The sequence below is a fragment of the Amphiura filiformis genome, chromosome 2 (genome assembly GCF_039555335.1).
Source record: "Amphiura filiformis chromosome 2, Afil_fr2py, whole genome shotgun sequence".
NCBI classification, from domain to species: Eukaryota; Metazoa; Echinodermata; class Ophiuroidea; order Amphilepidida; family Amphiuridae; genus Amphiura; species Amphiura filiformis.
The window spans coordinates 3,037,179-3,063,149 of record NC_092629.1 but is presented as its reverse complement, the minus strand read 5'-3'; the positions used below and the strand labels follow the sequence as shown (position 1 = coordinate 3,063,149).

The window sequence follows — 25,971 nt, the reverse complement described above, 5'->3', positions numbered from 1 at the left end:
AGGAGCCGTGATTTATTTTGGACTTTTCCTTAGGGGGAAACAAATCAATATTGGACTGTTAGGAGAGAGGAAATAAATTTGCGACCAAACGAGGACATGTCGTAAATTTTGTTCGGTCACAGGTCGTGGAACTTGTTAAATACAAATACAAAGAAGCAAGCCTTTAAAGTTGAAGCACAAAAAAATATGTTAACATGGATTTTATGAAGAAAAAATTGTATGGTTCGAAAATTGCGGTATCAAGATCTAATTTTTTATATTTTTCAACACCTACATTTTTGGCCGTACAGTAAATATGTATTTGCCAACATCAGCCTCATCCACTGTACTGGTGTTGAGACACGTTTATCAATAACAGCCCGAAAGTGAAGCTTACAAAGGATGCTGAACCCATAAGTATGCACTTTAAGTCATAACTTGCAGATCACACGGCACTCTAATCTGCAGGCTTTGGGACTTCTTGAATTGCAAAAAAAAGATAGATATCCAGTACTTGCCTTATTTGCTGCATCCTTGCTATCCCTTTGATACTTGGCCATTGTATGTTCCATCTCTTTAATCTGTAGCTGTATATCTTGATCCTCCTTCATGAGGTCTCTCTGCTCCCCAATGCGGCTCTGGATGTCGGCGTTGCGCGTTCTTTCAGGGTGGTTTTCTGAGCGTCCAAATCCTTCTTGGCTACCTTGACAGCTTCCTGAATTGATTATTGAAAATTTATATTTTAATGAAATTTGTGTTTAACACTCTCCACATGGCTGTCAACTGCAGATGATAAGTTCCAAATTTTCTTTCACGCATCCCATATATTCACGAGGTTATGAATAATGTCTATATTATGTTGTTATGCAATGAGATGAAATAAAACTATTTGACCTGTGGAGGGTCAAATGTTGTTGTTGAGCATAATTTCTGAATTTGACTGTACTCTTGAGACTTTCAAAGTTCAAAAGTTTGCAGTATTTTGAGTATGACTTAAGGACCACCGATATACTGATAATAATCAATAAATCGACCCCTGTGTTGGACATCCTATTGGAGATTACACAGTAGCTAACAAATGCAGATCCAATAAATCCGATAATGAAAAAGAAAGTATCAAAAAATCAGGGAAAAAGGACTGAATTTGAGCAATTGTCATGTGATGATATCACACTACTGGGGTTCAAAGAAAAAGGCTTTCCATGCCAGCAATGAATGAAACAACGGAGGGATGAATATAGAAAATATGAGTAAAATTGGGAGGAAAATCGATTGATCAATTTTTATCGATATTGAGTGGCAAATATATTGATTTTTAAACCCTGACATCACCGGTTAGTCTGACTTGCCTTTGTTTCCTTAGCAGCTTCCTCCATTTCTTGTAGTTGTTGTTGAATGCCAGCAATGGCATCGTCAACAGCCTTCAGTTGGTCATCATATTTGCCAAGACCTTGTGTCAGACCTTCAACTTCTAGACGTAGGCTTTCCATTTCCTGTGGGTTGCAAAAATAAAATGTGTAAAATACTTTGCAAACAGCTACATGAACCATGCATATTGTCATAGGGAAGGTCAAAATCAAGTTGCTTCACAAGTTGATATGTTTAAGCCACAAAACTGACCATTTCTATCCCATATGGAGTCAGTTTACATAAACAAATTTAAAACTAATAAAAGCCAGACCCTAACGGCACACCTGATGTATTTGTTCATATTCCTTTATATTCCTTTATAGCAACTAAGTTAGCTGAATCAGCCCTTAGCCCCTAATAACTCTGGTACATGAATCAAGTTCAAGTGATGGTTAATCTAGATATAGGCTGAGTATGATACTGCCCCTGTTTGGAAGTCCCTGAATGATGCTGAAGGAGGCAATCTGGATAAGAAATAGACAAGATCTACAATCAATAAACGTCATCAAGACCAAACAGTGTTGCAGTTTCATTAAACATCTAGAAACACTACAACAGAGTGATCAAGATTCAAGATAGAATTTGGAATATTTCCAAGTAAGTACCAGATTACTTGGATCTGTAAAAGAACCTGTTCTATTTTAATCTTACGACCTGTTCTATTTTAGTCTTACGCCCTGCCAGGGTGAAGCATATACAGGGTTCGCCTTAACTCATTTTTTTTGCATAGCAAAAATTGCTATGCAACATTTGATTTGTATAGCAATTCCCAAACTTTGCATAGCATTTTTTCAAGGCAGTAGTACCGCAGTACCAACATGTTTTTTACATCCATTATTATTAATGCAATGGTGTTACAGTACTTGAATGTTGATTGAGTCAATGTAGATTATTGATAATGAGAATTTTAAGTTTAATGAGTTTTTAAACTTTTAAAATATGGAATGTCAAATTAAACAGCTGCAAAAAAAACAAAAAACAAAAACATAACATTAAACACAGAGTAGTATTGGTGTGTGGTGTTTTATTAAGTCTGTTTTAATTGCACAAATAAAATTAAAAACAAAATATCAATCTGAAAATACCTTGAATAATGTGCTCTTATAGTTATACTGTATAGTCATACATGCCATGACATGCCAACCCGCAAGAATTCTATTTTTAAAAAAAATCAACATTTTTATCTTATTTTATTATCTTATTTTTCTTGTTTTGGGGAGGGTTTATTATATTTCTTCTTTTTTTTTCATTCTTTTCTCCCTTCTTTTCTTTTCTTTTTGTCTTTTCTTTTTTTTCTTTTCTTTTTTTCTTCTTTTTTTCATTTTTTTTTTAAATTTATTTATTTTATTTCAATCAAATTGTTTAAAATTTACCACCCGTACCTGTCACCTGCTGGTCAATAATTAATTTAATATTTTACAAATACTGCCCTCTACAGCCTCTATGAATATGTCAACAAACATGGTCAAGACCTTTGACATGGTGGAAACACAGATTCACGCTGTGGTTTCTCGATATCAAGGTCGTGTTTGCTGTTAAAATTTCACTTCAAAAATCAGTATTACTGTGCATTATATTAATTATTGAAGTGAATTAGGCCATAATTCTACATTTCAGGGGTTCAGTTGCTTCGAAAATGATGTAAATAATACAATTTGAGGTAGATTTTGACGAGGCTTTTGAGCCTATGAAGTCTAGGTATTTCGTTGCATCGCATTTTTATATGATGCATTTGTGCAATTGCATCGCAAGTTTTGCAAACTGTGTCGCATTTTGCGATGCGACACAAGGTAAATCGAACCCTGAGCATATAGGCCGCCTCCTTCTTCATTATTTAATATATAATTGGCCGCTGAGACACAATGAGAGAGTTATCATAGGGACTTAAGTTGAGATTGCCCGAGTACCGACTGTGAACTCAGGTTGTACAGTGGTAAAGCTCTGGACCAGTAATCCAGCGACCGGGTTCAATCCCGCTGAGTCCTGATTTTTCTCTCTCAATATTTTCATATGCCAGTTTGCTCGAGCCCCAATCACATCATTTAAATTATAAATTCTCGGGCTTGCATCGTTTATTTCCGATCCTCGTATATATTAATTTGTGTTTCGCATTGTCTTACGCCCTGCTAGGGTGAAGCATATAGGCCGCCTCCTTCTTCACTATTTTAATCTTATTAACTCGGTTATAAAAAATGTGACATTTTCACTATTTATTACCAACCTGTTGCTTAGCCTTCATAGTCTTATTAGACTCTTCAGCCTTCTTCTTTGCCTTAGTCACATCCTGTTCAGCTTTCTTCAGCTCCTGTTCTCTTACAGCCTTGGCATCCTTTATCTTAGCCTCAAGAGTTTTACATTTCTCTGACAGTTCCTTCTGCTTTTCCTTGGCTGATTTGACAGTTGCATCTTGTTCCGCTGGAAAGTGAATAACAAGAAAAAAGTTTATAGCGAAAGAAAAAAGATTTATTTGTTAACAAATTGTTCTATTCATTTCAACAATGTAAGCAATGTTTTAGAATATTTTAACTTTGATGAAACATTTTTCAAGGCTTGACTATAAAAAAACCTAAAGTCAATTTCCCTACATTAAGTCGGTCGTGGCCAGATGCTGGATGGGAGACCAATATCGCCTGTCACCATTTCTACATATCGTCATCGCAATAAGAATTTAGTATCGCGATATATCGCCCAAGCCTACTTGCTGTACGTGGATGATACTTTGGGTCAAATCTCCTTTTCCCATCTTTGTATACAATAATATAATGCCTTATCTGAAAAAAGGTATTAAGGTAAAGCATCTTGGAGCAATGCTTACATGTATGACAAAGTGTCCATTTCTTTTTCCTTTTCATTTGGGCCAGACTCCTCTGGATTAACTTGTTGGGGGTGTCGCCATTCCTCCCGCTCAAAGAGTCTGTTTTACCTTCCCGCACTATATTATACCGGTACCCATTTATACACTTGGAGAGAGAGAGACAAGAGGTTAAGAGTTTTGTCTACGGGCCCAACACAATACCACAAACCCAAATCCCTCCCAAGGCCAGCATGCCCTCCTTATCTGTTCTCTTACCAATGGATGCTTCCAATGCCTGAATCTCTTCTAGTTGCTTGTGATGTGAGCCTTGATGTAGCCTCTCCTGTAGCAACTCGGCTTCATGTACCTTGAGATCGTATTGTTCTCTTAACTGGTTGAATCTGTACGAAATAGGATTGGCACAAAGTGTCTTTAGAAAACAAGAATTTATGTTTGCAAATTATTTCATTTTTCTCCTTCTTCCGTTTTGCTCGCAATCTGAGCCTGATATCCGACTAAAAATCAACACAATGTACCTAGGCCTAAAATCTACTTATTGACAGATAAACTATCCAATATAATAATCTCAACACAGTTATTGGCAGTTTGTGCTATCCCAGTTGAAATCCATACAATTTTGTTTTATTAATCAGGGACTCCTGGCGATAATAGTATTATATTTTGTGTATATTATCATGTTGTATCATGTGTAAGTTTAAGTTATATTTTGGTTTTGCATGTTTTCTCTGTCTTGAGGCTTTTCTGTATAGGGCCTTATATTACATCTTTGTTTATCATTATTATTAACTAGGCGGTTACCCGTATTTCGTGGTTCTCGCGAGCCGCGGCTGTCATAGTTATTGGGTTTTGCAGATCTCAAACCTGGGCTTCCTTGGCCAAAGTTACACCCACCGACCAAGTTTGAGCTACATGAGCAATTTGAAATCTTTGCTTTTTTTGACCTATGACCTCTCAACTGTAGGTCTGACAAAAAAGGTCACAATGGAACTTTTGTTTGTTAGTCCAATTTCCACCTACATTGTACCCACCAAGTATGAGCTCCATAGAGAATTTGAAATTTTTACCTGTTTGACCTCTTAACCGTAGGTCTGAAGAAAAGATCACCGTGGAAACTTTTGTTTGTTAGTCCAAGGTCCACCCACCCACCAAGTTTGAGTTCCAGAGGGGCAATTTGAAATTGTGACCTTTCTTGACCTATGACCTCTTAACCACAGGTCTGACAAAAAGGTCACCGTGTAAACTTTTGTTTGTTAATCCAAGGTCAACACACCTACCAAGTTTGAGATCCATAGGGACAATTGAAAATTTTGACATTTCTTGACCTATGACCTCTTAACCATAGGTCTGACGAAAATATCACCGTGGAAACTTTTGTTTGTTAGTCCAAGGTCCACCCACCCACCAAGTTTGAGCGCAATTGGAGCAATTTGAAATTGTTATCTTTCTTGACCTATGACCTCTTAACCGTAGGGTATGACGAAAAGGTCACCATGGAAACTTTTGTTTGTTAGTCCAAGGTCCACCCACCCACCAAGTTTGAGCTCCATAGGAGCAATTTGAATTTGTTGGCTTTCTTGACCTATGACCTCTTAACCGTAGGTCTGACAAAAAGGTCATCGTGGAAACTTTTGTTTGTTAGTCCAAGGTCCACCCACCCACCAAGTTTGAGCGCAATTGGAGCAATTTGAAATTGTTATCTTTCTTGACCTATGACCTCTTAACCGTAGGTATGACGAAAAGGTCACCATGGAAACTTTTGTTTGTTAGTCCATGGTCCACCCACCCACCAAGTTTGAGCTCCATAGGAGCAATTTGAATTTGTTAGCTTTCTTGACCTATGACCTCTTAACCGTAGGTCTGACAAAAAGGTCATCGTGGAAACTTTTATTTGTTATTCCAAGTTCCATCCACCCACCAAGTTTGAGCTTCATAGGGGCAGTTTGAAATTTTTACCTTTCTTGACCTTTGACCTCTTAACCGTTGGTCTAACGAAAAGGTCACCGTGGAAACTTTTGTTTGATAGTCCAAGGTCAACACAATGGCATGGCTAGATTTGCCATTTAAAGTATTTGAAATTAGACTTCAATTGAACTTGACCCGTCCTTGACCTTTGACCTTAAAAAATATAAACTCGTTCTTCCTCATACCAAGCTGCACCCACCCACCAAGTTTGAGCCCCGTATGACCTACGGTGGCCTCACATTAGCAGTCACAGACAAACAGAGGCGCAGACAGAGAATAGCGTATTATTATATAGATATTCATATATACACCGCAAGCTAAAGATCTTCCATTCTTCCATGTGTGCAATTGGCAGATAACACAGATAAATGGTGCAAAATACCCACAGGAAATAGTCAAAATACTGTACTCGGACCCTGGCGTTATTAACCAATAAGATCTATGTCTGGATTACCTAATAAATATTTATGAGGTATAGTAATTTGTAACAACTTACTTATCTGCAGATTGTCTCAGCGTATTCAGCTGGGTGTCTACATCATGAAGTTCTTTTGAGGCTGCTCTTAGTTTCACCTCAGCATCTTGGAGTTCACTCAGCTTGGCCAAGATAGTTGAACCCTTAGCACGGGCACCTAGCAAATAAAATAACATATCAACCAACCATTATATATTAACAATAACATTCAATAACCAGTCAGGGTCACAGTTGATGTCCTCACATCGGGGTCAATGTGTGTTAATATCTAATCCAGCTCCAGTGACACCTCATTAATTTCACTGCACCTTTGGATGTATAATAGGTTTTGTAGCATTTTACTAAAATCAATATAACAGGGCTGCAGCTCTATTTCCAAGCTCCTCCAATGAACATTGGTCTAATCTTACTAGGGACAATGCACTATGTCACTGAAGTTGGAACCGATAATCAGGGTTCACAGTTTATCGCGTTTTCGCGTCCAGGACGCTTTTTGAACTCACTGGACCCGGAAAAAGTAAGATTATGTAACCTGAATGGGTCCAGCAGTCTGTGTTTGGACCCGGAAAAAATCCCATCCAAGAAATAGAAAATATCATCATAGATCGTCATTGCGCGATAACCCAGCTCAATCGGCTCACACACAGCACATTTTTAAACAACTTTTCATCCCGGCTTTTCATTCATAAATTACATACAATTATATAAAAATCGCTGCAACATGATACACACCTCATCGCTATTTCATGCACAGATATTTGATCAGCGATACGAGGGGAACTGTGGAAGAGGTTGACTCGCGATTTTTTTCGGATCGTGCAAATATTATGTTACAATAATGTAAATATGTCAACAAAACACGGTCAATTCCTGGAGACATATCGCGAAAACACATTTTTGCGGTAGTTGTATTTTAACCGAGTAAATATTACAAAATAACCAAATAATTAGATGATTAAAGTAGAGCATGTTATTACTAGGTAGTAATTGTAGTTCTTTATGAGAAAGTCGGCCCATCGCGGCAAGTCGTCTTTTACTAGACTTTGGTAGGTTTCGGTGCCGAATTCGCATACTTTAATATTTATCGCTTATGCCAGTACTGAAAATACATTTCCGGGTGTTTCTGAAGTTTCGTACATTTGGACCCACAAGAATCGATTTGGGACCCGCAAATTTCAACTAAATGGGATCTGAATGGGTCCAGCATAAAAAAGTGGACCCAGTTATTTGAGAGCAAACTGTGAACCCTGCCGATAATTATGATGAAATCAAAACTGATGCACAAGCATGTTAACATATCTTTGATGCACAAGCAAGGTCCTCAGGTTCCATCCACTGTGAGGGTACTTACTGAGTTACTCAATAAAATAATCTGCTATATCACATTTCTCTCCTTGATAAATAGTTTTAATTCAAATCAATGTCAGTCCTCTAACGCTTACAATTTTTTCACCCCTTGTAATTAACCTCATCAAAACTGAATGCATTGTGGTAGAGACCGAATTAAAAAGACTGGTTTGCTTATGACGTCCTGTCAATGGCATACTGCGCAAGTCAGCAACCAATCACTACCCCGCATTTACCCCGATGTCAGACTAGTCTTTTAAATTCCGTCATTAGATATTAACTTACCTCCTGTCAGTGTGCCAGAGGGATCAAAAGTGTCGCCAGTCAGGGTCACAGTTCGTGTCCTCACATTGGGGTCAAAGGTCACCTGCAAATATAATGCACACTCACTTGTTGGTGAACTTTTTTTTTGTATATCAAATATTCGAACCTTTTTAAAGAATGGTGATATAAAATATTGACTAGAAATTGAAAAGTTGGATTGGGAAGTTGCCCATCCTGATCCGACCATCAAATATCAACCAGGCTTTAACAGATTATGTATCACTTCAAAATGTCATCTTCTTTTTGAATACGGTATGAGCTTAATTTGTGTCTAATGAAACTCACAACAGAGCAATACAATTTAGCGTTTGCCAAAACATGGAAGTTTGTAAATTGTAATTCTTGGAAAATATCCCATAAAACTGACACATTATGTCCACTTTTTACAACAAAAAAAATTAAGGAAAAACATTGTGCCACGAAGGGATGCACATAATGTGGGGCTAATGTTCTTTCGTAACACATTCAGTCCATTTAATATGAAACTTGAGATGGTCTTACCTTTTTGGCATGTTCCATTTTGTTGCAAACAAATGCGCCACCAAAGACAAACTTCATGGCCGATTCAATATCCTTCTCATATCCAACAAGTGATAACGCTGTGTGAACATTCTCTTTTCCGACCTGAAGCACAACAAATTTACAACATGATTATTAAAGGTTTGGTCAGGGATTGGAATCGATGTCATAATCACAAGGTCCAGGGTTTGAAACCCAGTGGTATCATAATGCTGTCCACAGTCAGGGCTTGGATTCATAATGATAAGACAATGAAAAAAAAAAACATGGAAAAAAAAACCCTGTTGTTCTTCGGCTAGACAGACTTTTCAAGTAGGATGTGTCGGTCGGGCATTTTTTGTTTGCAATTGTTTCCCTCATTTTGCATGTTTTATTTTCAGTAAAAATAAATCTACTTCTTGCCCAAAACAGCTGATTTTACATGGATACAACAATTTCCGTCACACTACTTTTGGCAAAAAACGGTTGATTTTACATGCATACAGCAAATTTTAAAAATGGATTATCTGGGTCGGTCAGATGTTTTTTTTCTTTGTCACCTGATCACAAAGTCCATGGTTCAAAACCCAGTGTATTATGTAGCCATTTGATGAAGCATCATGACAGAAAAAGTTTCAAATCCCAATCCTTCACCAGATAGCTGCCATGTGTTTTCCTCCTTCAAGAAACTTACCAATCTCTCAGCAGCTTTGACTTTATCTGGATTTAAACTCCTGGCAGCTATTTTGTTGAGTGGGATGATGGTAAACCGACGCCTCAATTCTCCTTTCTGCAGCAATTTCTTTCCTGTCACCTCACTATCCACAACAACGTTGTACAACTGGAAGAAAAAAAAATCAAGTTGAAGAAATTTTCTACTTTGAATCAGTATTGGACTGTTCATTTTACATCTTTTGTTTACACTTGTGTCCAACAATAAGATAAAACTAGGTTGATTCTAACTATAGTCCATATGCCATCCTTGAGGCAGTAAAGTAAAATCAAATGTTGTGGTTTTCCCAAAAACTGCCCATTTTTGAAGGAATCTGGCCATTGATAAGCATGTAGGTGCCCTTTTCAATTTGGCTTGGATTAGCTGTCCGTTAAAATTCTCAATTTGAGGACTGGTCATGAGACTACCCAGGAAGGTGGGACATGTAATACAATTTTAACAATCAACTTGGGTGATTGGGTCGTATTTGGTCAAGACTACAAAGAAATTGGGATCAAGCTCAAAGAAAGGTAGACTGGCGCCCTCATTCTTCAATATTCTGGGTCAGACTTACCATCAGAATCTGGTGGTCTGACACTGCACAGTTGAGACCAAATTAACCTTTTGAACACATGTTTATTAGAACAGCAGAACGTGATCATGTCACAAAGGCACAATAGGACAAAGGCGCCAAGATGTAGCACAACCAAAGTCATGCTTCGACAAGAAATGTTGGGAAGCCATCCTGCAATACATGCTACTTTACATTTTCTAAAGACTGGGGAATAATCTTTTTGTTTTCTTGAGAATAGACATTTTTGAAACCCCCAGGTGATATGTATCCCATGTTGCCTTACCTTCCTTCCAGCAGTGACCTCTAGAGCCGTGGCATGACGTACATCGTTAACCTTTACCAGTCTGGCCACTAGACCATGTACTTTGCTGCGGTCAAAGTTCTTCTCAGGATCCTTGTAATCAAATTGCAGATTAGGGAACCTAGGCAAGGGAGCAAATGAAGAGTTCACATGTAAATACTGTTATATCATTTTTTTTCTACTTGAAAGGTAAATTCTATAACTTGTCAAATGTAACGAACATGATAAGAAAATATGCTATTTTGATCATAGTTTTAAAAATATATATTGAATTTTTTTAAGTAGGCTGTCAATAAAAGCTAGCATTACAGGGCAGATATTGGTGGTCTTAACGCAAAAAATTGTGAAAAAAGGCATTTAACGGCTTTTGCACTTGAACTCTTCAAATCAAAGATGTTACAATTATAGCTAAAATTTATCCACTGAAAATATAAAACCCCTTTTTATTTACTTCACATACAATTCTCCTTACAGCAAAAATCCTTACAAAAATACAAGATTTTACAAAGTACCACTTTCACATCATTTTTTTCTTTATGATCCAGTTCTCTTAAAACCAAAACCAAATCCCCAACAAGAAAACCACACCTTCCCCTCAACTTTATAAAGTAGACTGACCACCAGCTTACCAATTGACCCCAAGTCTGCCCGCACATAGAACTGGGTGTTGTTTTTTGGGGCGGGGTTATCTCACAGCACAATTACTTTTTAATGTCACAGCTGGCAACACATCTTACCTGGCAGTGAGATTGCCGACAACATCCTGCAGCTCACCAACTTTCTTTGACAGGACACTCCGCCTGTTCACAAGATCATCTTCTTTGCCTTCTTCAAAACCAAGCTTCTTCATCTCTGCCTGTGTACAAAAACAACAGTATGTGAAGAAAGATAATAATTTATCATGATCAAATAATTCAATTTTAATCATAACTCAATAACTGCAATAATACATATGGAAATAAAACTGTGACCAGCGACTTCCTTGACTTGTTTCCTACACGATCAATTGTATGTAGAAATAAACTGTATCATTTTGGCAATAGAAACAAATTAGTTTGATCTTCCGATCGACCATCAATGCTTGGTCGATCCTGATTATTTATGAAATCATTTTATTTACTATTGTTAATTGTGATAAAATAGTAATTTGTGTCTGTGATATTGGCCAATATAAATTTAGCATTAATTCTGATTAATTAGTTGATAATTCATTAATAACAAGCATCGAAGCAGCATTGACGGTCGATCCAAAGATCAAACAAATTTGTTTCTGGTGATAAAACTGGAAAAATATGGTCCAAAGGCTCTGATACGCCTTATAAAAGGCAGAAATTTGTACAACCCTGGCAGGAATTCCTGAAAGTAAACTTATACACATGAATGGTTTACCTCCAGTTTTGTCTTGTTCTTCTCTACAGCAGCCAGAGTGTCGCTGTCCTTCTTGTAATCCTTCTCAGTCTTCTTCAGTTCTGATTGTTTCTTCTTCAGCTCGGCTTGCTCGCTTTTCAGTTTCATCTGTGATTGTTTGATGTTGGTATCGGCACTGTTCAACTCGCCTTTACAAGCTGAAATTATGGTACGCAAAATAAGTAAGCAATGGGATTGGTGCTTCACTGCTACATATTCAAAGGCTCAGAAATCTGATGTGAATCCGCAAATTTGCCTGCACTGCCACAGATTTCTAGGCCTGTGCTTCAACGCCATTGTTTAGAAAATTTATTTTGTACAGGTTATAATCCTAAACCATAACCCTAAAAAATATCATACCAATATGGCTCAGTGGCACAAAGACGTATGTCCATTAGTTGCTGTAAGAGTAGTTGTGTATTCATCAACATGACTTGGTACTCTTTCTCAAATTCTGGCAGACAAGCGACTCTTTCCTTTCACCCCTCCTCGAGACCCTTTTTGTTTTAGCACACCTTCCCTACAGCCAGTTACACCCTGATTCCCTATTTTTTTGATGGCCCTTCAAACAAAGCCTAGGAATATCTTCATATAGCACACAAAGATCTCTCTTCCCTTGTCCCTCGCCCATCATTTCCCCACCACCTTACCCATAAGTTGATCAGCCAAAGTCGCATCCTCTCCATCGTCGTTGCTAGAAAGCCCCGATGATACCGCCTGGAAATGTTTCTGTGCGGTGGTGACTCCTTCCAAATCATCCTTCCATTTCTTTTCCAACTTGTCAAAGTTAGTTTTGTTCTTCTCAATTTCCTTCTCTTGCAGTTTCAATGTGGCTTGATCCTGTGGAGTAAATATGTTATTTCTTTGAAATTAGTTACTATACCATGTTTGGCACATAATAAGTATACTCGGACCGCTCTACCTAAACAGATGTAAAATTCAGCCTAATTATAGGTCAGAATGCTGCTGTGTTATGGCTTACCAGTTACCACATATCCAGTTTATTTGGCAAATTACCTCCAGTATTTACATCTGCCGACATCACATATGTCATTGTCAATGTACCCAAAGCGCACTGTGTTTAAGTCCCATTGGAAGAAGCCAAGGGTTAACATGTTTTTGCAAAAGGTTTACATTTTCTAACACACATAACAACTCATTTTATAGTCCCCTTTCTCCAAACTTTGTTGGTGTGGACAAGAGAGTGAATGAAACTGTGGAGACTCTCATTCATCTGGGTATGTTGAAACTAAGATTTCATTTAAATCTGGTCAACCTGACATACCTATTTTTGATGAACGAACCGACGTTACGACTTAAACATTCAGTCTTCAGCTGGGTTGTGATCACAAAGGAATATAAGGCTAATTTGATTTACTGCCACAATGAGTTTAAAGGACTATGAATTTCAAATGGAATCAAATTTGGCAGCTCCATTTGAAATTCATACACCCTCTGAGAAAGATTCAACCTGAATGTTACAGAGGGAAGATGACTTTCAAACATACTTCTAAAATCTTCCACAGGGGAGTGTGGACTTTCAAGTTCAGATTTCTCCAAGCTTGGCTAGTGGTCAGGCTTCATAAGCCAGCAGGCTAGCCCTACCAATGTAGATCAATTTTATGTATTCATATTTCTAGGTGATGTATGATGTGAAATTGTGAGCATTGGTATAGGACTAATTGGACTTAATCCTGATGGCTTTGGAAGCCTGACCACTAGCCATGCTTCAAGAAACCAGCCCTAAATGGTTTCTGGGATAGACCTGCACACTCCACTTCAAATAGCACACTTACTTCAGCATAGCTTTTTTCGATGCCTTTCTTGTTTTTCTTCTCTTTGTTCAACAACTCTTTCTGGTTCTTTACCGAGCTCTGCATCTTGGTGTCTGCATTCTGTTTTTCCGCAAGCTTCTTCTCAAGTTCTTGAAGTATGCCACCAGCCTCCTCGTCGCGTTGTTTCTCCAAGTTCTCGATAACTGTGGCCAGTTCGCTGATCTTGTCACCGATCTATGTCAAGACAAATGGTATGATATATACAAGGTGTATCAAAATGATTGGTACCCATCAATATCCAGTGAGCTTGGCTAAGATCGTCACATCAAAATGCAGGATAACATTCACCTTTTATTTCAATTTATGTTATAAAAGGTCATAACTATTAAAGCATGGGTTGTAGTAATTTCAAGAGGATTTAATGTTTAATTTGGAAGAAGCTGATGGGTACGAATCATTTTGATACACCCTGTATTATAAAAGGTCTGGACCAAATGCTTACTATCCATAAGCATTACTACAGTACATAATTTTCCCACTGACAATAGGGGCTGCCACTAGGCGATACTGTACTATTATTCTTCCTGACGAGGCAGTGACATCATTTCATTGGTCACAGCTTCAAGTCATGAGCATTCGCTCACAGCACTCGCATTATAATTTGTGACGTGTTATGTCAAAAGGAGACACTTTTGGGCAGGTTATCAATTTTCAGGTTTTTACGTATCTTAAATATAGAGATATTTTGCTCCACAACGCCGTTTTCCCCAATGAAATTGAACATTCCTAAGCAAAGATATTGAGTTCGTAAGTTATGGTATTATAAAATTGGAAATTGAGATTTCGGCCTTTAAAAATATTATTGACAATGTTGAGAGTAGGAATTACCTTGAAAATATATCTCTCAAAAAATACAAGATGCCAGTTATATTCCGGTCTGAAACTATCAGACAATATTTTTAACATTAATAACATCACAAATTCGCAACAAACTCAAATTGTGAAAAAATCACCCTGGGCAGATTTTTGGCTATTTCTCCATTTACGATCCTGCCCAAAAGTGTCTCCTTTTGACATGACACGTCACATTTATTGAAGTAAACAATATTAAAATCCATGAAAAAGCATGTTGTTAGGATTCAATGAGCAGGGTTCTAGCTAGCCCAAGTTGAGTGCCGGCTAATTTTACTATCTACTATCCGATTAAAGTGCTGGCTTGGGGCACCAATCATTTTAACAAATGCGAGGGATCGGGGATTAGGCTAGGGGTGTATTTTTGCCCTTTTCATGATGAAACAACACAACAACTTCTTTTGGGGATCTAAGTCTGAGTTCTTACCTCTTTCAACCTGTCCCTGAGTTTTTGAGTCGCCTCTGTCATCTTAGCCAACTCCTCTGCAGAGCTCTTTGACATCTGTTCTGCACCTATAAACTGATAAGCGATATGAAGCCTACCAAGATGCTCCAACTCCCGCATCACTTTCTGGTATTCCAAGTATGAAGAGCGCTCCTCTTTGAGGCGGGTCAGAGTTGGGGTGATTTCTTCCGCCAAAATCTGGTCAACAGCAAGAAATATTACATGTAAGATTGAGCAAATGGGTAAATTTCTTATGAGTGTCTAAATGGGCTATTCCATTTGAAATCCATACACCCCTGATGGAAGATATGAATGACCTTAATCTCCCACAGAGTGAATGCGAATTTCAAATGGGGTTACCTGAATGGGTGATTCCATTTGAAATTCGCATTCCCTGTGTGGCAGATCATGATTTCCGTAGGGGGTAAATGATTTCAAGTGAAATAACCTACAACTCATTTCACACAGGCATTGCTTTCAAGATAAGATAGTGTATGCTGATTGTTAAAAATAATCAATAGGCTTAGCTATATCAGAATAACTGGAACTGGTATGATCATTCATCAATAATTAGTCCCAAACAGAAATGTTTGGTAGACTCATAACCGTGCGATCTTACCTTTCCGATGTTGATTAAGATACTTCTTCTTGCATCGCTCCCGAGATGCGGAAAAACCAATAGTCATTTTGTCCCACATAAATGAATAAATAACAAAAAAACCCGATCCCCGTGGACTCACCCAAAAGGTGACGTCACACCATATGATCGCCCTTATCCGACTTGGGATCCCCTACCGGACCAAACTTGTAGGGGTGGCGGGGTCCGGGATAATCAACATCGGAAAGGTAAGATCGCACCGGTTATGAGTCTACCAAACATTTCTGTTTGGGACTAGACTCAGTACACGGTCGATCTTACCGTTCGATGTTGATTAAGATACTTCTTGCATCAACATCTGAAAGATCGATCTAGCAAGTAACCGACGGATGGAGGTACAAGATTGGTCAGCATCTGATCAGGGATCGGGAGCGGGTACCGATGGTTTTCGCGAGGTCAGAAAATATTTTCCCCAACGGTCGGGAAACAAAAAGACCACGCGATCACAGACATAAACCTCCTTACTTAATAAGTTTGGTGGTTAAGAATAGCGACACTGGTTCTTACCATGCTGAGTATTCTGTATAGTCTGAAAACCTGGTACCCGTACACCACCGTATTATGATCGCCCGAACAATGTCCCGGTAAACCTCCGCCCGTCTCTGATTACTAACGTAAGCGGAAGTATCGTAGAGAAGGGCGAAGGTGGCTTCGGGACACCGCCTGCTAGATCTCCTCAAGGGACAACCGAGCGGTATACCCAAGATGATGAGATAGCTTCGTGTCGAGTGGGTGGGTGGGACGCTTGAAACCTTCGCGATCCCCCTCGACCCCACCAACACCTGGACCAGCCATTGCGACAGCGGCTGGACCGAAAGGCTCTGTAAGGGTGATGAATGCGGTCGTGAGTCCCTCGCAAGGCTTGTGTTCGGAAGAAATAGTGCTGCAGCGCCTTATCGGACACCCCAGCCTATCTTTGGCTTCAGCCGAACCTTGCCCAACCCTGGGGATTGGAGAGGGGCGAATGTCGGTATGCACCGCGCCCGTTAAATAGTCACGAGAACAGAGCGCCCGAAACAGTGTCGCTCCAGTGTTTGTGAACACGGAAGCTAACCTCGAGACCGTGTGCAACTCAGCACCGCCGTCCCGAAGCCAACGCCAAACCGGAAAGCCATCTTGAGAGTTACGTATTTAAGCGTCGCTTTTGACGGAAGGTAATCTAAGACTGTGTTGGGATCCCTTAGGAGGATCACTTTCCTTTTTGGTAGACACCCGTTGAACATACCGTCGAGGCGTAGACTAATAAGGTAACCATCGGCTATGATAGTCGACCGTCTCAAACCTCGGTGAATGGAGAGGACAGCTGACTTATAGCTGGCCCCAGTGGCCCGCTGAAGTCTTGCTTGGAACTTTTCTGTCAGAAACTCCGGAACTAGCAGCACAGAGGCTCTAGCGGGAGAGCTATTTGTCTCATTGCACCAAGCGTAGTATGGAGCCAGACTCTGGCTATACGTGCGGAGGGTAGACTTCCGTCTAGCCCGGCGATGAGAAAAACAGCTTCTGATGAAAAGTATCCCTCCGCTGCGTGTTCCCTGGTAAGGGCCATGCAGCTAACTGCAGGTGCTCTAGTGATAGACTGGGTACCGCCGCTCCGGGCATCCGGAGTAGATCTGGTACCTCGGGAGTGCCAGCGGCCTGCCACTAGCAGAATGACAATGCAGTCTTTCCACCCGATCTTGGCCACCACCCTCATGAGTAGTGAGATCGGAGGGACTGCATAAGCTGTCATCCCTCCCCAGTCTATGGACAGAGCGTCCACGGTGAATGCTTGGGGGGCCGCGACCCTTGAGCAGCACACCGGCAGTGGATGATTGCGATGAGATGCGAACAGATCTTTCGAGGGTGGTACATCCCCTTGAAGATCGTCTGAGCGACTCTGGAACAGGGACCATTCTGCTGGTCCCGACACCCTTCCTCGTGACAGATTGTGCGCGAGGATGCTGGTGACGCCCGCGATGTGTATCGCTCTCATCGTAATCTGCCTGAACTTGCACCACCCTATCAGGTGTCGTGCATGCAGGCTCAATCGTGGTGGCCCGGAGTCCCCTTGTCTGTTGGGGTAGGCTACCACGGTTGTGTTATCCGTCAGGACAACGGTATGTGATTCCACGATCACCTCCTCGTAAGCGAGGGAGGTTGATGTGAAACTCTGTCTCTATGGCCCCCATAGGCCCGAGACGGAGTCTCCGTGGATGTGGACCCCCAGCCCCGTTTTGGCGCTATGGTCGTCACTACGTGACATACCGGGGGTGCAGGAAACCTGACACCCTGGGTCAAATTGGGCTGATGGGTCCACCACCAGAGTTCCTCTCGCGCGATCTCCGACCACGGAACCGCGAGGGATATTGGGTGACGACTGGGCCTGCAAGCAGGCTAGAAGGTGTAGTTGGGTAAGCCCTAACGTAGAAAGCGGCAGTACAGTACGAGGTCTACCATACTGGCCATTAGGCCTACCACCTTCATCCATGCCACAGCGGGTTTTGCCCGAGACTCGGCCAAGAGTCAGGCACACCGCACCATGTTAAATCACCCGCTTTCGGGTGAGAGCACCGCGAACCCCTCCGTGAGGGTGATCTGGGCCCCTACAAATAGTGGTGTCTGCGTCGGGACCACGCTGGACTTTTTGAGCTGATCAAAAATCCAGGGTCCCGCACCCTACGGACTATCAACCCCATGAGACCCGTAGTCTTCAGTGGAGTGCGTCCGTATATGAGCCAAACGTCCAGGTAGCAACTGATGTTGACACCCCTGTGCTTCAGGCGCTGCCACCGCTCTGACCAAGAGTGTTAAACACCCTGGGAGAGATGGACAGGCGGATGGCGGTATCAAAACTGGTAATTTTGATCCTGTACCTAGAAGCGCAGATGCCTCCGATCTTGAGAGGCGATTGGCATATGCAGATAGGCGTCCGAGAGATCTAGCGATGCTGTTCCCATGCCCCTGATGGGGCAGGCTAGCACCGAGGCGAGAGTCCCCATTCTGAACCTCTTGGGCCTGAAGAACGTGTTCAACAGCCTGCGGTGCCGGATGGGGCTCCCGTCGCCGGTCTTCCTTGGAGCCAATGGCTCCAAGATCACCCGTAGAACGGGGGTAGACCGGGACAATCGCCCGCTTCGTGAGAAGCTGTGTGATCCCTGTCAGTAGTGCCCGACGCTGGGGGCCGTCTGGCGGCACTACTGTGGACCTCTGAAATGTGCAGGCGAATGTGGGGAGACTGGGTTGCCAGTCTGTAACCCCCACTCACCACTGACCATACCCAGGCGCTCAAAGAGATGGTTTCCCACCTCTGGGTGAAAGCCATAAGCGGTCGAATCCACTGGGAGATCCCCTGTGGAAAAACCGCTGAGCCCCCAGGAATGCTCTGCCTAGCTTCCCTTGGAAGAGCGCTTGCTCTTCTTCGGGGCTTGCCAGCTGTTCCTGTGCTACCCTTGCGCCTCCCAGAAATGGGTGCTGCAGAGGTAGTGGGCTCGGTACTGTTGGTGGTGCACGGCCTGCTGAAGTCGGAGCTCCTACCCATGGTAAGGGCAGTTTCCGACCTCTTCAGAGTGCTCCGTTGGTAGCTTCTTTGCACGGTCCTCCACCGTGGCGCAGAAGCATCCAAAGAGAAAAAGGACCCTGCCTTTCCATCGCGTTGAGCGATTGGAGTGGCAGGCCCCTCCCAGCGCTGAGTGGACACCCTATGGGCTAGGCCCATGGAGCTCTCGTTGAGGCTAGCTGTTAGCACCGCTAATAGGCTCACCTCATGGGAAGAGCTCAGATGTTGTCTGGCGTGATACGCTTGGCGACATCTGGGTCCCTCTCGGATCCCCTCAGGTAGGTCCCGTGGTCCTCCCACGTTACACGCAGAGGAAGCGTGCAAGCACGCGGCGTCATAGCTCTACTGAGCTCGACAGCCCTACGATATCTACCCGTGAGGTTTGCCGGGAATGAGAGTGCAGGCGTCCCCTGTGAGGAAGCAGCAGCTGAGCATCCTACTGAAAGGATCCCTGGTCCTCCTCCATGGACTCCCCCTTAGGGGTGTCCGGAGGAAGATCAGTGCTGTTGCTCCCCTCAGCGGGGCAGCGGGGAAGGAGATTGTAGTGATGTCACTACGGACTCAGCTTCCGACTCCTTTCCCTGCGCCCACAGTATCCGTATCATGCCCGATGATGACGGTAACTGAGGACGGGCATCTGAAAGCGGGTAAGAAGGCATAACCACTGTGTGGCTCGCCCGACTACCTGCCAGCAGAAGAGGGAGTACTCCGCAAGACCCTGAGGTATCCGCCATGGCACCACTGGGTCCGCATGCTCTCGCAGCCGTCGTCCTAGCGCTAGCAGCACGGGCCTACCCTGATCAAGATCTGGGTTAGCCCCATGCCGGCTGGCCTGGTCAACAGCTGATGTTGGTACTGCGTGGCCATCGCTAGGCGACACTTGCCACGGTGCTGGGCCGTGGAAGAAACACCCTGCGGCGGGTACCACGGGCATACCCAGCCGGCAGCTGACCCTGAAAGGATCCGCCACCAGGGTAACCCCATGGTACTGCAGTACCAGCACCGCCTCCCCTTGTTGCCACAGAGACTGTGGCGACTAAAGCGGTGCTGCGGTACCGGTGCGGTATCAGCGTGGGTACCGTGAGGGTTCCCAACTGTGGACCGCTGTACCCTCGCCACACTGCGTTCCCTGTTTGGGGATCAAGCTGTGTGCTGGCGTGGTACCGGCGCTTGGTACTAGCATGGGTACCCGTGAGGGTTCCCGGTTGTGTACCGCTGTATGCGTGGTTCCAGCGTAGGTGCCCGTGAGGGCTCCGGCTGTGTACCACTGTACCCATGCCTCACTGCGTTCCCCGCAAGGGATCAAGCCGTGTGTATGGGTACCCGCTATACCGGCTGTCCCTTGGCTGAGGGAGCTTGCCTAGTACCACGGGTAGCTGGCGTGCATACCCCGATCAATCACCTCGCCACCTGAATAGGCAGCGTCAATCAATGGAGCTATGCCCTGTTGACCTCACAGTGATCGATCAAGAGAGGTAATTGACCCATTGACGGTAATGGATCACCCACGCTCCGCTGGCTCTCGAGGACATAAGTGGGTTGTTGATCAGCTAGGCTGTTCAAGCTACTTACTGTACCCTCTAGAGCTTCGCCCAAGGTCGCTGTGTGTGGCGGACCACTCACGGCAGCTATGGGCGGGTGCATAGCGGCTACCACTGAAGTCAAGCCGTAGCTCGTCTTTGTAGCTGCCACCGAATGCACCTGGGTCGCGGTCCCGTGAGAGACTGCGAGCCCAACCCCTGAATAATCGCCAGCCAGTCCCTGTGGACAGCCAGCAGCTATTCTAGGGCCCAGGGTATCACTCGGCGGTCCCGCCATGGAACGCTGCCGTGTGACAACCCCAGTTGGTTCTGCTAAGACTACACCCACAGCGTTAGCCGCGGTATCGTCTCTGCTGAACCCATGCATGCTAGGGTTCAACCCAGGCAAGCCGGGTACCCTTGCATGCTGCCCGTCGCTGGCTACTACTGTGGCTGTTTGAGCCCGTGAGATATGCCTGCAACAGGCGGGTGTCCTCCTGCTAAAAACCCGTGAGGATTTTCGCTGAGGACTGGTATCCTCCTGCTACAAAACCCGCTAGGGTTTTCGCTGGTGGTTACCGCTCTGCTGCCTGCTACTTTGCTCCGGCGTATAGTCAGTGCTTTCGCTGGCTGCTGAGCCTTTGGACGCCAGCTAGCAGTCCCGAAGGAACCGCCTGCTTGTCCGGGGACCGGAGCCCCTTAAGCAGACCTGCCATGACCCATAGGGGCTGTCACAGCAGAATCTACCGTGTCGACTGGTATCCTCCTGCTGCAAAACCCGCCAGGGCTCTCGCTGGTGGTTACCGCTCTGCTGCCTGCTACTTTGCTCCGACGTATAGTCAGTGCTTTCGCTGGCTGCTGAGCCTTTGGACGCGCTAGCAGTCCCCGAAGGAACCGCCTGCTTGTCCGGGGACCGGAGCCCCCTTAAGCAGACCTGCCATGACACATAGGGGCTGTCACAGCAGAATCCACCGTGTCGACCTTACCAGTGCCCTTGGTAGATTTCTTCTTCGTCTTATGGCGATGGCGGAGCCTATCCCAATCGTCAAGCTGGAACTCGGAGAGTCCTAAGCAAAAGAAAGACATCTAGAAGATCGTGGGCACTCCCTGGGGGTGAAACAGAGCGGGTGTGGGTCCCGCTCCGTCACCAGGGAAGGGCAAGCCCGACAGGGCCGAGGCGAGCGAGGAGAAAAGGGAGGGGGCACTACCCCCCAACACGCGACTCAAGCCCAGTAAGCAAACCTGAGCACGGAGGCTGGTCGCTAACGTTAGTGGTAAAGTAGGGACTGGCTAACTTTATTACTAAAATGTCAGACGGGTCCCTACCAATCCCCACCGTATGAATATCTGATCAACTCGTCTTTATTGGACGGTAATGAAGACATAACGATAGAGTAATCACCCTAACATAGCAACAATAACCTACCGTACATGAAATACAATGTGTATGTACAAACATCTATTGTAACTTACAGGCTGCAATGGTTGTTTTACGTGGGAAACAAAATGAATGGCGTCAACGAGCGGCCATTTTGAATTGCTCGTGTGTCCCGTATACAAGCGGAGGCACGATATGTAGCTAAGTTTTGGATCGTTTTTGTCACTTTTTAGCCAGAAAATGCCGTCAAAGCGATCCTCAGCCGAACAATACCGGTTTGGTTTTACCTAAGGTGTGAAACTACAACCGTATATCTCGCCTTTTGGTCGAGAAATTGATACACAGTGCTATGAACAATCGATAGGCACGTCTGTGTCAGTCGGAGACCAAGGAGGATAAGGGATGATTATCTGGTGTGACGTCACCAAATGGGTGAGTCCACCGGGGGATCGGGTTTTTTTTGTTATTTATTCATTTATGTGGGACAAAATGACTATTGGTTTTTCCGCATCTCGGGATCGATGCAAGAAGAAGTATCTTAATCAACATCGGAAACGGTAAGATCGACCGGTGTACTGAGTCTGTAAGTACGCAGTAGTTTCAGGCATGAGAATTTTCAGGCTTTTGCCTGGAGTTTTGTTGTCCAAATGTACGCATTTTATTTTTTCAGCCTGTTTGGGCCTTTTAATCTTGAAGATTGCAACTTGTAGACGTTGAAGTACACCTGCACAACACCTGTTATTCCTGCGTTCTCTGACAATGCAATACTTACCGATTCAATTTCCTTGAGTTTTGCATCCTTCTTCTCAATAGTCCTCTGTGCTGTAGCCTTCTTATTTTCATACATTCTGGTTCCGGCAGCTTCTTCTATCATGGATAAAATCTAGTGAAACCAATGGAAATAATAGAAACAAAGTAATTCTTAGTGGCTATTTGCGATACAAGGTGCTGACCCAGACGTCTCACCACCACATGTGGTCGGGTGATTTTCAGTATGGTCGAAATAAGGCAGGCTCTTGGTGCAAAAGCTAGTTTCAATATCACTGCATGTCTGCCAATTGGCTACCTGGCAGGCCAGCAAAATTGTCTTACCAAAGTCAACAAGAAGGTCTAGATGCTGTACTCAACAAAAGATTTACAGTAACAACATGGGAAACAAGACAGGCAAATTTTTCTTTTATAAATATAGACTGGCTATAACTCTCAAATATGTGAAGTTCTTTAGAAGAACCACAAATTTATTAAACAAATACACATTTTCATTCTTTCAATTTTAACCTGCTTCACATAAAGTATCTTACCTCAGGTGGTTTCATGTTAAGAACTTTTGTAATGCGACCCTGTAGAAACAAACATAAAAAAGTTGTTAAGCACGCAAAGCCTGTTAACCAACAAATTACAAACTACATACAGGCACTATGAGAATACACTTCAATGGATAAAAAGAAGAAAATTCTGTGGAAAAATGGGAAATAATTTGGAGAAAAATAAAAAAATCACAAGGGCCACAACCACGACCTTAAGATTTGGTCTTGGTCAGGGTTGTAGCTAGGACATTTTTAGAGCAGGGTGGCATTTGATGAAAATCTTGCATATTTAGCCATTTGTTGTCAAAACTTATCAAATTCTTGACTAATTCAACAAAATCATGCAATTTTAGACTCGTGAGTGGTGGGCTCCAATGCCAAAATTGCAGCTGAGTGATGGGCTCCAAAACTGAGTGGTAGGCTCTGCCGCCCACCACCGCCCATACGGCCCATTGTAACTACAACCCTGGCCTTGGTGCCCTCGATTTCAAAGCATTCTTCATAGGCCTTTTACTCAATGGCCTTGAAATGAACACCCTTAAATATTTGAATTTTGAGGCCTGGTGCTGACCACTCACCTGCATGATAAGAAAGTGTGGGTTGTTGACATTGAGCTGTACTGAGCAGAATAAATCCTGTACTCTGCTGTTGTTGGCATTGCTGCCATTGATGAGGTACTTGTTACGACCACCAACCACCACCTGTGAAGAACAAAGAATCATTTTTTTTTAATTCTAAGAGACTATACTGCCCTGCCTGCCCATGGTCTAAATATTAGAAATTGGGCACAGCCTGTGGTGCTTGATGCGTGATATTGGTACCGGGTATATAAAGACGTTTCAAGGATTTATGAGAAAATAAACTTGTTTAACCCTCCAGTGATTATGGAGTGTGGTAAATTTCACCTTTTCAAAGCCAAGAATAAAATTGCAGTCCTTTTATTTAGAGGATAGCTGTAATATGGTTACTTAGGTGGAAGGAAAGGTGTGAGCCATAAATTACTCTCCTTAATTAATTTCAATCAGAGTCTGTGAGCAGTTTTTTTCTATGACTTCATCCAATATTTTCCAGAAGTTTATTTGCAAATTATGACCAGTAAAACATATTTAGGTTTCAAAATTACAATTTTTGTAGGCATGCATATATCATTTCAGCCCAATTTATCATTTTGGCACCATACAGTACCTCTTCGGTTTTGCGCATATTTGATATAAAATTGCATTCCAGTTTAAAGTCTAGGTATTCTACTGTGCATGATGATGCTCATTGTGAATTCTTATCCTCTGCTTACCTGTCTGGAGACGGTAATTTCCTCAAAGCTTTCATATCCAACAGGACTCTGCTTCTTGTCTCTGTTATCAAATGTTATGGTTACTGTTGCTTTGGTTACGCCAGCTTGTCCAGCCTTGTACACCAATTCTTGCAGACTTCCAGCACGTACCTACATGGAGTTGAAGCAAATTATGCACAATTACATGTCTTTGGTGAATCCCATTTCACTAGTTTCAAGTACCGTATCTTGTATGTGTACAAGCCCTTGCATACATGTACAATTGTACATGGGTGGTGCCAAAAAGGTTAAATTTTGTGAGAAATGGAAATTGCCAAAATAATGAAAAATAAATAAGTTGCCTCATTATGAGTTGGAAAAAAATGACAGGAAACAGGAAATGGAGTTTCAATTAGGGCCTTGCCCCTGTAACCTACCCAAATGCATCCATGGTGAAGATGGTATGGTATCATACGTAAATTCTGAAATTTTGCATCCACCACTTTTTTAATCATAATTATTTTTAGAGGGTCCAGCCTTGTTATCAAACATTGTTGACTTGTTCTGTTTGGTTTTGGTTTTTTGGCCAACAAATGTGAAATAAAATAATTAAAAAGGACTCCTCAAAAGGTGGTATTGGCATTAGATGCATTATGGAAGTGGGTCATTATTTCTCAATTCACCCAATGGGAAACACCTCACCCCCTTCAAATTTGTTCAAAATTGGTATACAGGGTGATTTTGGCTGGCAAAGCTCAAATTTCAAATTTTAGCTTAATCGGACGTCTGGTTTTCGCTATGCCCACCCATTTTTTGCGATTTGGCGAAAAATGGCGCATATCAATATTGTCGCGACCATATCTCCGTAACCGTATGTCCTACTGAGCTGAAATTGGTGTCATTATTTAGCTAATCTCTCAAAGAATCCAAATCTGCTATCATTTAGTATGTAGGAGTAAGAGAAAATTTGTGACCTTTTTTTCTGTACTTTGACCTTGAATTTGACCTTGTTGCCCACGTGACCGCGAAGCGAATTTATGTTGGAATTATACCCCCATATGTTGTCTACAAAATATCAAAAAATTGGAGGGGTAATATTTTTTTTTTTTTGCTCGCCTCCCACGCAGAGGGTCCCGAGATCGATTCCCACCCCCGGCAACGATTTAAAAATATTTCTTCTTCTTTTTTCTTTGAATCGTCGTCTAGGGTGCATGGGTTTTTTGCAAGACATCATACTATTGTGGGATTTCATACTATTGAAGGACAAAGTACCCTACTTTGTCCTACTATTGTTGGACAATCCTTCAATAGCAAGACTTAATCCCACTTCAGCTAAAACTATGATGGAGTTGAGTACCAAAGCTGAA

General features: G+C 42.7%; 1 protein-coding gene across 1 annotated transcript in view; it reads right to left on the bottom strand.

The window, feature by feature from the left end:
• The window catches only part of LOC140145672 (structural maintenance of chromosomes protein 2-like), a 33,157-nt gene that overhangs the window by 5,616 nt on the left and 1,570 nt on the right, over positions 1–25,971 (bottom strand). The window contains 19 exon segments of the mRNA XM_072167362.1: positions 498–635; positions 638–690; positions 1,325–1,472; positions 3,611–3,804; positions 4,460–4,584; positions 6,663–6,798; positions 8,274–8,355; positions 8,814–8,936; positions 9,505–9,651; positions 10,380–10,518; positions 11,135–11,253; positions 11,787–11,962; positions 12,455–12,644; positions 13,601–13,813; positions 14,919–15,134; positions 22,800–22,910; positions 23,329–23,367; positions 23,913–24,035; positions 24,626–24,775. Of these exon segments, the coding sequence (XP_072023463.1) occupies positions 498–635; positions 638–690; positions 1,325–1,472; positions 3,611–3,804; positions 4,460–4,584; positions 6,663–6,798; positions 8,274–8,355; positions 8,814–8,936; positions 9,505–9,651; positions 10,380–10,518; positions 11,135–11,253; positions 11,787–11,962; positions 12,455–12,644; positions 13,601–13,813; positions 14,919–15,134; positions 22,800–22,910; positions 23,329–23,367; positions 23,913–24,035; positions 24,626–24,775 (2,622 nt within the window).